Raw genomic sequence first — 13,463 nt, 5'->3', positions numbered from 1 at the left:
AGACTTCTCCAGAAAAAAAAAAACTCTAACTAAACATCTCCTCACAGACGTGTGTGTTTTCAATATCTTTTATTTAAAAATAGAAATAGCCTTTATTTGTCACATATACATTACAGCACAGTGAAATTCTTTCTTCGCATATCCCATCCTTGGAGGTTGGGGTCAGAGCACAGGGTCAGCCATGATACAGCACCCCTGGAGCAGAGAGGGTTAAGGGCCTTGCTCAAGGGCCCAACTGTGGCAACTTGGTGGTGCTGGTGATGTTTATGAAAAGCAAGTTACTGTTACTGCTGTTACTATAGTAACAATACCATGTTGGAATGAGCGAGTTAAAATGTCCGAACATTAGTTATAGAAAATTAATTAACACCCTCTGATGAATCAGAAGTCAACAGCTTTGTGCTATTAATTCAAGTATACCATCACAGATACCATGAGCACAGAACTCCATCACAACATCCAGCAGACATACAATACCATCTTCTCCCCTTCAGCATCAGACATTACATTTAAATTGTTAATGCTACTAAAATGTTTTAGTGCATTCTTTATTGTCCCCCCTGAAATGATTATTATTCGGTAAAGGTCTTCCTTGGAGAGAACAACAGCACTAAGACTCTTCTCGTTATAGCTAACAAGGTCAAGACACTCGAGGAGGAAAATTTGGACCACTGCTTCATGCACAGCATTTCAAGCCCCTTTATATTCTTAATTTAATTCGTACCCACGTTTTTCAATAGTGTTTAAATCTGAAAGACTGAGATGGCCATCGCGAAATGTTTTTTTTTCTGTCCCGCAGTTAATTTCTTTGGTTAAATTCAATCAAGTTCATTTTTGTATGAAGCTTTTGGGTAAAAAAGCAGCTTTAGATATGATCCAGGACCAAATAAGCAAGTAAGAGCTTACAAAGTGGGAAGGAAAAACTCCCTGAGATAATATGAGGAAGAAACCTTGAGAAGAATCAGTCTGTTAATGGAACTCCTCCTCCTCAGGATGATAAATTTATATTTCCTTTACATTTCTGGCATTTGGCAAATGAAGAGCAACTTACATTTTATCTCATTCTATACAACGGAGCAATTGAGGGTTACAGGCCTTGCTCAGGGGCCCAGCAGTGGCAGCTTGGTAGACCTGGGATTCGAACTCACAACCTTCTAATCAGAAGTTCAACGCCTTAACCACTGATTTAGATGTACAGTATGGTTTATGCTCATTATCTTCATGGATCCAAATCTTAACGTCCTATCATGCTACACTTTTCAATCCATTCATACACATGCTAATGCAAGTCAATCTGAAGAAGTTTTAGACTACAGGTTTGTTAAAAAAAAAAACGTATCATGTGAAGATGTGTGGACAAAATTAGAATTTAGAAAAGCCAAGATGAAGAGTACTAAGCATAGCAGTGTTATACCATCCCATTTTAAGCAATACAGATTTAGAAGAATGTAAAACCCACATCAGAAAAGAAGCTGCCTGTTTTTATTTTAGGTCCATCAACATAGTTGGTTAAAACACTGAGGACTTATAATCACTAAGGTAGCAGGTGAGCTTGTTGCTAAAAAGGATAATGTAAATGTAAAAAAACCCAATGCTTTAGAGCGTGGTATCTGGTGGGCGGCCATATTCATGTCTGTCTCGGAAATTCCGCAGCTAAAAGTCGACTCTGCTTGACTGCACTTTAAACTGGATGTATATTGTAATATAATATTGTGGCATAATATTGTGAGGCTATAGCCGGAGCAACGGGTCAAACAAGCACGAAACATCATTCATGTATGTTTATGAACATATTTTGTTATTTTGTCATTAATCTCTTCAATTCAATTGCCGGAGTTCAAATTGTTGATTGTATTTAATCATTTTTGCTCATTTTTATGCGTGCCATTTAAGTGTGCCATTAATTATGGAGTAAATGTTGAGTCACATCCTGTAGAGCACTGTACATACACACATACCAAACTCCATTTATCGTTAGTCAAGATCTGTAAATTTAATTTCAGTAACAGAGTGAAACCCTGCTAGAGAAGTGAAAATAGAAATTAGGTAATACTTGCGATTTCTGTGGTAAACGTTCAATAATTTATCTGATAACGGCGTTGTTTCAGGGGTAATTTTTTAATATACAAAAAATGCGTCCTTCCATTTGCAGAAGTGTAAACCACAAAGCCCGATGGAGCCTGTTAAGCACATCACAGCAGAGCGTAGAGCCACTTCCTGAACCACCATTTAACTGGAACACTCAAGCCATATTTTGAGTAAACAGGAACCCTTCCAGGAACCCTTAACAAAGTGAGAACAGTCTCAGTAAAAACTGAAGCGTGTTTGCTTCAACGCTAAACTGTGATCACAGATACACAAGCGAAATGACTTTGCAGCAGATCTTATCAGCGACTGGAAAGGTAACGAAACTTACATCAAAACAACTTTATTTCAAAGAAATAAATCGCTCTAAAGTGATGGCTCTAGTAATACCATGGCCTTGGACCACGCAATAACGCACACTCAGGCGCTTAAAGGAGGTGGAAGCCTGAGCATGTAGATATATAGTTATACTGTGTACAGTGTATAGGACATTCCTACAGAACAATAGCATTAAGTTGCGAGTTTTAGAGTAAGTCTAGTGTGGAGAAAATCCATTCATTACATCAACACGGATGAACAAACTGGCTACGTAGGATGATTTCTAGTAAACGGTGTGTACTTACATTCCAAAATTACATCAACTCAATAATAATAGCATGAACACGTTTCTACCGTAAAGATTCCGTCAAAGGCAACATTACCACAGAGAACTGAATGTTAAAAACTCCTGGAATGCCAGTAATGCTTGCAGGCATCAGTGTCAACATCTGCAGCTCAAGAGAGAGCATGCTTATCATCAGCTGTATTCTCTATCCTGTCTGTGTCTATAGTACGCTACACCACAGATTCCTAAGACAATGGACGGCTTCTACTGGCTCTGAATAATACACTACAAAGGAATTCCGAGGTACCGGGAATAAAATCCAGGGGTCTCAGTGGTACTTTGTGTGTGTTAGGATTAGTCACGCTAATATTTAGTCATAAATAAGTCATAAAGGACGGCGAATACAGTAAAAAAAAAAAAAAAAAAAAATTGTGTTTCCGTAACCTTTTACACCCATATAAGCAGCCGTAGGACACGGAGAAGTACAGCTAGAAACTTGCTGCAGTGAATCTGAAGGCAGAAGGCAGAGGATCAGACAGTAAGTCCAGCTGTCTTTAACATCACAGGTTTATATTACCATGCTAGTTCTAATGCGTATCATTTCTATGGTAACAGCGTACACAAAGGCTTGTAGGGCAGATGCTCGACATAATTTTTTCCCCTATGAGGAAGTGTTTACTGAACATCTTTTAGAAGGAGCCTCCAGTGTCAGAGAGCTGTAATGGTCAGAGTTAACTGTAACGTTAAGTCTCCAGATAAGAGAAAGTTTTCAGGATGGAGCACTGTGGTTTGGCAGGCTGCATTTTTCCGTTGCATTAACTGCAGCAGGGAGAAGAAACAGAGTCTGGTGAGAGAATGACGGTTTATCGCTACTATAACACACACGATAACAGGAACTAGACTGTCCCGAACACAAATGTCGTAAATAAATACATAACCAAATTGCTAATAGTCACGAATTCTGTTGTATAAGAGGAATTAAACACTTTGTAACATAATCTAATAATTTAGATATTATTTTTATACAGAATTGTTATGGGAAAAGTTCACAATAGTCACAGTAACTCACAACATTTCATATCAGGCTAGATCATATCACCCTGTCATCGATTATTTTTTAATAACAGCATGTCGTATCATGTTTTATTCCTCAATCAAGTAGTGGAGAAAAGCTTTTTTTGGTTCATATTGCACAATTTATAGTTCTATACGTTCCCAAAAACTAGTTTCTCGACAATTCTGAGATTTGTGAGATTTCCGTTGCATAGAATTGATTCATAACAGTAATAACATGTTTACATACATTAGTTTTTTTTTTTTTTTAATCACAGTTATTATATATATTTACATAACAACAGACCATTTAAGGCTTATTTTGTTCAAGATAAATGACATTCTTACTTATGTACTATTAAAAACATACAGATTACAAGCTATTATTAGTTACGTTTCGAGAAATGACAATTACAAATCTCCATGGAGGGAGAGAGAGAGAGAGAGAGAGAGAGACAGACAGAGAGAGAGACTGACAGACAGACAAGCAGAGAGACAGACAGTGAGGAAAAAAGATGGACAGAGAGATAGACAGACAGAGATGGACAGAAAGAGAGAGAGAGAGAGAGAGAGAGAGGGACAGACAGGCAAGCGGACAGAGAAAGAGAGGGGGGACAAAGAGGGAGAGAGAGAAAGAGAAAAATATAATAATAAGGAGCAAAGAAATGTAAACTACTTAATTACATTATTTTAACTGCAGTTCCATGAACCACATGGTATTTGATTCTTTCCTAATCAACACCTACTCATTCTGTCCATGTGTGTGTATTATTAAGAAAAGCTCTGAACTGTGCTGGATATATGCTACACTGCTGATCGTGCTAGACGTACCAGCTACGCACGTTACTTTACAATCTCCCCCGGAAAATGTCAGCGACTCTATTTGAGTAGAAAAGAATAACACTATGTGATGGAATAAAGTAAGGTACGTTTCTCCAGCTGTGGAGCAGCTATTTGCTTCCATGCTGGATTTGTCTAAAATGTCCCCTTTCTCCCTTTTCTCTCCGTCACTCTCTGAGTGCTTCACAATTGAGCAAGGCAATGAAAAACAGGAGACAAGGAAGCCTTTCATTCCTTTCAATCCATCTCATAATGCTGTAAAATATACCAAAAATAGAATGGCTTAATTAAAGCAATTTTCATCACAAAGATAAAGTTTGAGTCATGTTTCTAATCAGCAAGTGTTTTAGGGTCCAGAAAGTCTGCACTGTAACCATGGAAACGTGGCTACATCTGACAGAGTTGCTATCAGCCAATTAGTGAAAGAAAAGAGTGCTGCTATCGCGGAGACCAATCCCCAATAATAGTCTTAAATAAATGACCAAAGTGCAAGCTGTTCGCTAAAATCACTTCATCTTTTGGACGGGACTGACAGGATGTGATGTTCGCTGTTTTGCAAAGACGCTGCAAGGTGGAAGGAGAACACAGCTGACAGATTCTTACCTCTTTGCACTTTCTCTGTAATTGCCAGAATCCTTTTTCTAAACCTTATAATGCATTAGAGACAACAAAACATCAGAACGGCAGCAACAGGAATACTCCGTGTAGGTGCGAATTCAGGACGAGGACAGTCTGTCAAAAGTGCTTTGAGCATTTTTTTTTTTTTTTCTAAAGATAGACAACAGCTTGATCAACTGTAATACAAAATCATTTCTGACTGAAGTCTTGAAACAAACGCAAGTCTGAAAAGTTCAGCATCTGCCTACAACTACGCTGAGTGCAGGAAAATTATTAGTTTGAAGATTGCACTGAAGTCTATGTTTATGTCGCATGCAGAGAAAATTATCAAGGAAAAAAAAACCCTCACATTACGCGAAGAGTGCAAAAAGATTCTCTATAATGAGAACAAGCAGAAGCATAATAAAAGCTAGCTCTGAGCTGGTGAAGGTCCAGATGCTGAAAAACCCTGGTTCACAAAGGTACAGATCAGCAGCAGAGGTAGTGTTACTCATCAGTGACTATAAATAATGCAGTTATTGAGTGGTTGATTTGTTTTGTAGCGGTTCTTCGTGTTAGCAAGCTTGACTAGCACCATGTGTTGAATTTGAAGCAGGGAATAAACTAATTCCTGACTAAAGTATTCTTCTGTCCATTCTGTTTTTGTTGTTGACTTTGTCAAGCTTGAAACACAACCCATGTCAATCAAAAAAAAAAAAAAAAGTCATTCTTTTAACTAATGTCTCTAGCCCTATAGCTAGTCTCTGGTCCTGAGGAGCTGAAGAAACTGCACACATTCTGTAGGATCTGCTAGAGAACACTGAGCTGGTTCATGTTTGCAAAACAGTGACTGCTACATTATTTTTTCATCAAACACCAACTACCAAGCTACAAGCTACAACAAAAAGAAAAGAAATCCACTGTGCTGTATTGTAATGTGGAGATATAATAGAGGCTGCTTCTTCTCTTCTTCTTCTTTGGTCCATGAACTTCTTTGCTTATGCAACCTGAACAATATAATAATGTTCATGGCAGCTTGCATTATAATATGCTTTCCATCTTCACTAACTAAGTGGTTAAGACATTGGACTGTTGATCAGAAAGTTATGAGTTCAAATCCCAGCACTGCCAAGCTGCCACTGTTGCCCCTTGAGCAAGGCTCTTATCCCTCATCTGCACAGATTAAATGTAATTGTTTGGATAGTGCCACAATTTTTGCAAATTTGCCTCTATAGACAACCACAATGGATTTGAAATGAAGCAACCAAGATGTAGAATTTTTTACCAAATGCTGAATTTCCTGGCTTGATATGGTTTGCCAGTCCTCAGCATGTGGTGAATTCATGAGCTTCAAGCAGCCAAAGGATTTGCATCCAAGGATTAAAAATAATCCTTACATTCACAATTATGTTCATTCGTCTAATTACTTTTGAAACGGAGGAACTATGTAAGAAAAACAAATGCAGTTATTCCACAATGATGAATGTAATAACTAATGTAATATTTCGTAGTAAACAATTTGTATTACACTACACTTCCAGCACATTTGCTTTTGATACTGCTTCATTTTACACTGTGATGGTGTACAGGGGCAAAACGACACTGTCCAAATACTTATGGACCTGGCTTTATATTCCAAATCTAAGTAGTATAAAATAATAATAAAAAAAATTATATATATATATATATATATATATATATATATATATTACATACATATACATACACACACTATATTGCCAAAAGTATTCGCTCACCTGCCTTGACTCGCATATGAATTTAAGTGACATCCCATTCCTAATCCATAGGGTTCAATATGACGTCGGTCCACCCTTTGCGGCTATAACAGCTTCAACTCTTCTGGGAAGGCTATCCACAAGGTTTAGGAGTGTGTTTATGGGAATTTTTGACCATTCTTCCAGAAGTGCATTTGTGAGGTCACACACTGATGTTGGACGAGAAGGCCTGGCTCTCAGTCTCCGCTCTAATTCATCCCAAAGGTGTTCTATCGGGTTGAGGTCAGGACTCTGTGCAGGCCAGTCAAGTTCATCCACACCAGACTCTGTCATCCATGTCTTTATGGACCTTGCTTTGTGCACTGGTGCACAGTCATGTTGGAAGAGGAAGGGGCCAGCTCCAAACTGTTCCCACAAAGTTGGGAGCATGGAATTGTCCAAAATGTCTTGGTATGCTGAAGCATTCAGAGTTCCTTTCACTGGAACTAAGGGGCCAAGCCCAGCTCCTGAAAAACAACCCCACACCATAATCCCCCCTCCACCAAACTTTACACTTGGCACAATGCAGTCAGACAAGTACCGTTCTCCTGGCAACCGCCAAACCCAGACTCGTCCATCAGATTGCCAGATGGAGAAGCGCGATTCGTCACTCCAGAGAACGCGTCTCCACTGCTCTAGAGTGGCGGCGTGCTTTACACCACTGCATCCGACGCTTTGCATTGCACTTGGTGATGTATGGCTTGGATGCAGCTGCTCGGCCATGGAAACCCATTCCATGAAGCTCTCTGCGCACTGTTCTTGAGCTAATCTGAAGGCCACATGAAGTTTGGAGGTCTGTAGCGATTGACTCTGCAGAAAGTTGGCGACCTCTTCGCACTATGCGCCTCAGCATCCGCTGACCCCGCTCCGTCAGTTTACGTGGCCTACCACTTTGTGGCTGAGTTGCTGTCGTTCCCAAACACTTCCACGTTCTTATAATACAGCTGACAGTTGACTGTGGAATATTTAGGAGCGAGGAAATTTCACGACTGGATTTGTTGCACAGGTGGCATCCTATCACAGTTCCACGCTGGAATTCACTGAGCTCCTGAGAGCGACCCATTCTTTCACAAATGTTTGTAAAAACAGTCTGCATGCCTAGGTGTTTGATTTTATACACCTGTGGCCATGGAAGTGATTGGAACACCTGATTCTGATTATTTGGATGGGTGAGCGAATACTTTTGGCAATATAGTGTATATATATATAATCTGTGTTATTGCTAGTAAATTGCTATATTTATCTTCATACTGCCTAATCTAAACATCATACTATGCCTCCTAATATGGCAAAAATGATATTTATTTTATATCACTGTCTCTTAACGCCTGTGTCTGAAGCCCATTTTTCATTCCATGTTTACAGTCATGATTACTACAGTCCCCATTTATTCCAGCATTATTGCTTTTAATCATTCGGCACTATATTTATGCAAGAGCTTTATCTAGTTTTGTATTTCGCAGGCTGTATGTTGCAGAGAGCTGTAGATGAAGGCTATGTTATATGTAAACTCTTCGTTATCTGTTCAAAGTTTCATCCAAATATGGGAGAAAACATTCCAAATATTTACACTGTATATCTCACCTGAACGATAAGCTTAAAAAAAAAAAAAAGATAAATAGTCATTCTATTGAATAGATTCAGTAGATGAATTCATACAGTAAATATGAAGCTTTTTTGTTCTCTGCATGTGGGTCAACGGTTCTTCCAAGAAAGGCTTGTGCATCTAATATGCAAAGAAAATCGAAGTAAATTCTCAAAATTCAGTCTCAGACCTCTAGCAGTGTGAGAGTTCGCAATGGACAAATCAGTCTCCTGTGTGCCAGAGACAAGCGTATGAGCGGTTGGTATTTTATTCACTGCTGAGCAGAAGTCAAGTACGTTCAGCTTATTGATTTCCACAAAAGGAAGGCTGTCATATGGTAGCTATGTTTAAAGTTAATGCACTTCATGATGGTGCGAAACTGAGCTTGATGTTGTATCTACAGCACAGTCGACTTCTTAATCTTACTAGTGGTTTTTAGTGAGAAGAACTTTTCGGAATTCGCTGGTGTGAAAACACTGAGGGAACTAAAGTGTGGCACAAACAACATCTCCTGCTATGAGTAACAGTCACCTTGTGGTTTAACTTGTTGAGAGGAGAAAAGAAGAAGAAGAAGGGGAATAAATCCTTAACCAGAATCAAATGTACATCGTGAAGTGTTATACATTTTACAGACAAAAAGTTGGCCAATAACTTGCTGACATTTTGGGAAGGGTGCAAACAAGCTGAGCTACATTAAATGTATTTCTTTTCCCGTTACTCTATATTAAACTTATGTAGCTCTTTATACATTATTATTTAGCTGCCAATATTTTTAGCCAAGTCAATTAGATTTCAGGGCAACCAAAAGCCAGACAAGAACACTAAAGTTTTTACTTGGTCAGAGGCCTAAACTATTCTGGATAGTATAAAACCATCACCCTGAATTTTTTCAGCTTTCACTTGTCCAGTCTCAGTCATTGGTGGTCCACTGCTATGACCCTGGTTTGATTCCCAGGCAGGGTACCAAACAAGATACTGAGGGGTTAATCCGGATAAAACGGCCTGGATACAACAGGAGGGTTGTGTCAAGAAGGCATTCGGTGTAAAACCTGTGCCAAAATCAATAATGGTGGAACCTGTATTTGAAATACGAATTTAATTCGTTCTGGAGGCGAGTTCTTAAGGCGAAAATTCATACTGTGATACGAATTTTCCCATAAGAAATAATGCAAATGCAGATAATCTGTTCCAGCCACCCAAAAATATTACCAATATTACCAATTCCAAAGGGTCAAGGGTCTTCACAGGAAGTCATGCCACAAAGCTTGGGTTAAAAATAAAACTGTCAACAAAAAAATGCGTGAGAAATTATGTAGCTTTTAAACGTTGATATCGTGGGTTGACTCTTTCGAAACGGCTTTCTCTGGCTAAAAATAAATTAGTCAAATTTGTAAACTCGCTTCACTTGGCTTCGCTTGGCTTTCCAAACAAATTTTGAACGGCTCCTAGACATACAGGCAACTTTTCTGGCGTTCGATTGGTTCTTTCTTATGCCGAAAATGTTTCGTATGCCAGTGCAAATTTCTTGAAAAATTTCAACTCTTAAGGGAGGGTATTCACATGTCGAGGTTCCACTGTATGTGGATCGGATGATTCACTATTGCGTCCCTGAACACAGAGCAGCCCGAACACGATGACAACAACAATAACGTGTCCATTCTTGATTGGTCTCTGCTCAATGTAGTTTCACATTTCTGTTATACTCAGAAAGCAGTCTTCTGCTGTTGTAGCCCATGAGCCTTGTCATTCAACATGTGCTTTCTGAGATGCTTTTTCACTCACCGCAGTTGTAAAGTGTAGTTATTTGAGTTACTGTAGCCTTCCTGTCAGCTTGATCCATTCTGGTCATTCCCCTCTGACCTTTCTCATCAAGTCGTTTCCGCCCACACAAATGGATGTGTTGTGTGTGAAAAATCCAGCCATACCAGCAGTACAAATCAGCAGTTTCTGAAATACTCAAACCAGCCTGTTTGGCACAAACAGCCATGTCACTGTCAAAACCACTGAGTTTACATTTCTTCCCTGTTCTGTTGTCTGATGTGAACATTAACTGAAGCTGAATCTGCATGATTTTGCTGTCATGGCATTTGCTGATTGGCTAACTACATGAATGGTGTACAGACATCCTTAATAAAGTGACTGTATAGGTCAGACTGGGTATTAGTGAGCATTCCTTTGCAGTATACAGTGAACTCCTTCAGCTTCAATACACACAATAAATTCTACTGACTGCGGCTTTGTAAAAGGAGCTGATTATGATATAAACTAATGAAGTTTTGCTTCCAGAGTGAAATATTGCCATTGTCACAGTAATGTGGTAAGTAATGCTTGCGGATAATCATCTGTCCTGTGTATCCATAGCTCCACTATAGTTTGTGTGCTTATGGTGTAAAAAAATAAAATAAAATAAAAACAATGCTTAGCACATTTGTCACATTTGGCAAAGAAGACAGCGAGAGCTGGCGAGAATGTCTGAATACATTAAACAGAAGCAAACAGATCATACAAACAGAGCTACTGTATATTGCGAGTCAATTTCAGAAGTTATCAATCCATGAAACGCATTTGTCTAATCTCTAGATTTAGATTCAACAGTGTTTAGACGCCTTGGAGATGCTCAGGCCCGGATAAATGAGGAGTTTGTGTAATCTCACCTGCAATGTCGTGTGTAGCGTCCCCAGGAGACTTGTACGGGTTAAACTTGGGTTTGGGCGCCACGACAGGAGCGAACTTTTTCGGAGCCTGGTGTTGTGATACCGAGATGCTCGGGGTTCCCATTGGCAAACTGGTCTCCATTCTGGCAGTCACATGACCGTGCTGGCTCCCATTGTTCTGGCCACTCCACATGATTCTGCATGAAAAAAACACAATGCAAAACAAATTTAAAAATACAGGTAATACTACTACTAATTATTATTATTATTACTACTGATAACTGAAAGTATTAGCCACTAACAGCTGTGGCATCCTATCACATGTCTATTCTTCTCTCGCTGTCTCTCTCTCCCCATCTCTCTCTCTCTCTCCCTCCCTCCCTCTCATAAGTTCAAATACTTAATAATAGGAAAATAACTTTTAATATATTAATCTATGACCTTTTTGTTCTGTTCTTGTGATTAAAAGGTAGAAAGTTCAAATTCTAAAACAAAACTACAATCTGAAAGTACACCAGAGAACAGATTTTTATTACATTCACAGCAATGTGGTACTACTAACTGAATAATCCTAGCTTATTCACAGTGATACTGATTTGCCACTGGGCCTGAAATCTAATTCTCTCAGGCCGTTTCTGAAGCACTGATTAGAGAGCAACATGCCCCTAATTTCTCAGTTAATATCTCTCTCTCTATCTCAGTCACCTTCAGTCATTTTCAAGGATGAACATTGTTCCAGATAAATGACTGCCCCATTTCACAACAATAAATTGTGTAAATCTTTCCTCGAATCCTCCCAGTGGTGCCAAAGGCGCCAGACAGTGTGTGAATCTGTAATCTGAGATATAATCCCATGGTGGAAGTGGACCTGGCTCGAGGACTTGGCCGAGCACCAAGGCTACTTTACATGCTCTAATCTCCTGAAATGTCACCCGTCCAGAATTAGTAGCAAACGTCAACAGCACGCAATCTTCAGCTTAATAAAAACACCAGAGGGATGTCAACAGCTCAGAGTGAATGTGATGAGGGCTTGAAAGGGAATGGTGTGTCCAAGCCAGTCTCCTGGGCTTCACAAATAGAAAGGGAAAGCTGTAATGTGTGGATGAGACATGTCACATGACAGCAGATCTCTCTCTGTCTCTCTATCTCTGACGGTTGAGACTGAAACGGTGTTGATGGAGGTAAAAAAAAATGACAGACACCTGTAGTGACTGGGGATCAGATTTCCACAGCAGGCCCGAAACATGTGTGTTTTATCAGAAGACGGTGTGCAGCCACACAGAGCTCTATAACAGGATAACGAAGAGCACGTGTGGTTATGTTCATTTAGCTTGGACTCGAGAGAACAGCGTGGTGATGTCAGGTGAGGTAGCACCCAAGCTAGCATGCCTTAAGCAAATCCTCATGATAATGGAATCCAGATTTCCTGAAAACATCAAGTACTGAATGGAAAAAAAAGCAGTGTTAACGTTATGATGTTGTTAAGATGACGCTCGCAGAGTATTATTCACAGTACTACTATTCTTAAGCACCAAAATGTGATTAATTACAGACAAAAGTCCTCATCTCACCCGCTACCAGATGACCAAAGACTTCCTTTCACTAACATACATGATGTCGGCTGCTGCGAAGAACAACGTGATGTCTCCAATCCACATATTTTGATTTTGGCAAAGGTTTTACGCCAAGTGCTCTTCCTGATTGCAACATTTCCATTTCTTAACCCGGACCCAGGCTATGGTGGTGAGAGTGTAGGGTCCTGATGATGGACCACAAAAGACACTTTATTTACAAGAACCCTCTTTGTTTACAGATCTCTTATTTTTGCACACTGTACTTTATAACATATTATACAGAATGTATACTGGTCTGCGATATGTTGCGTATCTCTCCTGTACTGTTTTGCTTTGTTTTTTCTGTCTTTTTGTCTTGCACTGTTTGCAGTAGGTTGCACATGACAACAGGCTACATAGAGCTACATAACAGACCTATGGACTTAAAGTAAGTTTAAGCCTAGGACAACTTACTTTAAGTCCATAGCTCTGTGTTTTGTAGCTCTATGTTGTTTTATGTAGCACCAGGGTCTTGGAAAAATGTTGTTTCATTTCACTGTGTACTGCGTCAGCTATATATGGCAATGAAAATAAAAAAAACAACTTCTTCTAACCCTTCAGTTGCTGGGTCTTGGGTCAACCCAAGCTACGGTGGTGAGAGTGTGGGATCCTGCTGCCAGACCACCAGGGACAAATTTCACTAACATATAAGTAAAC

The 13,463-nt window shown here is 39.5% G+C and overlaps 1 protein-coding gene and 1 long non-coding RNA gene across 4 annotated transcripts in view; one reads left to right on the top strand and one right to left on the bottom strand.

Moving 5' to 3' along the window:
• The window catches only part of lpp (LIM domain containing preferred translocation partner in lipoma), a 217,050-nt gene that overhangs the window by 113,579 nt on the left and 90,008 nt on the right, over positions 1–13,463 (bottom strand). For all 3 annotated transcript variants that reach the window (XM_058402435.1, XM_058402433.1, XM_058402434.1), the window contains one exon: positions 11,194–11,390. In XM_058402435.1, coding sequence (XP_058258418.1) covers positions 11,194–11,386 — 193 coding nt within the window. In that variant the 5' untranslated portion in view covers positions 11,387–11,390. The remainder of the gene's footprint in view (positions 1–11,193; positions 11,391–13,463) is intronic.
• Positions 2,684–13,463, top strand: part of LOC131361374 (uncharacterized) — a 37,775-nt gene continuing 26,995 nt past the window's right edge. The window contains exon 1 of the long non-coding RNA XR_009206028.1: positions 2,684–3,227. This is a non-coding gene — a long non-coding RNA (uncharacterized LOC131361374). The remainder of the gene's footprint in view (positions 3,228–13,463) is intronic.

Source organism: Hemibagrus wyckioides, linkage group LG11 (genome assembly GCF_019097595.1).
Source record: "Hemibagrus wyckioides isolate EC202008001 linkage group LG11, SWU_Hwy_1.0, whole genome shotgun sequence".
NCBI lineage: Eukaryota > Metazoa > Chordata > Actinopteri > Siluriformes > Bagridae > Hemibagrus > Hemibagrus wyckioides.
This window is presented reverse-complemented; position numbering and strand designations above follow the sequence as displayed.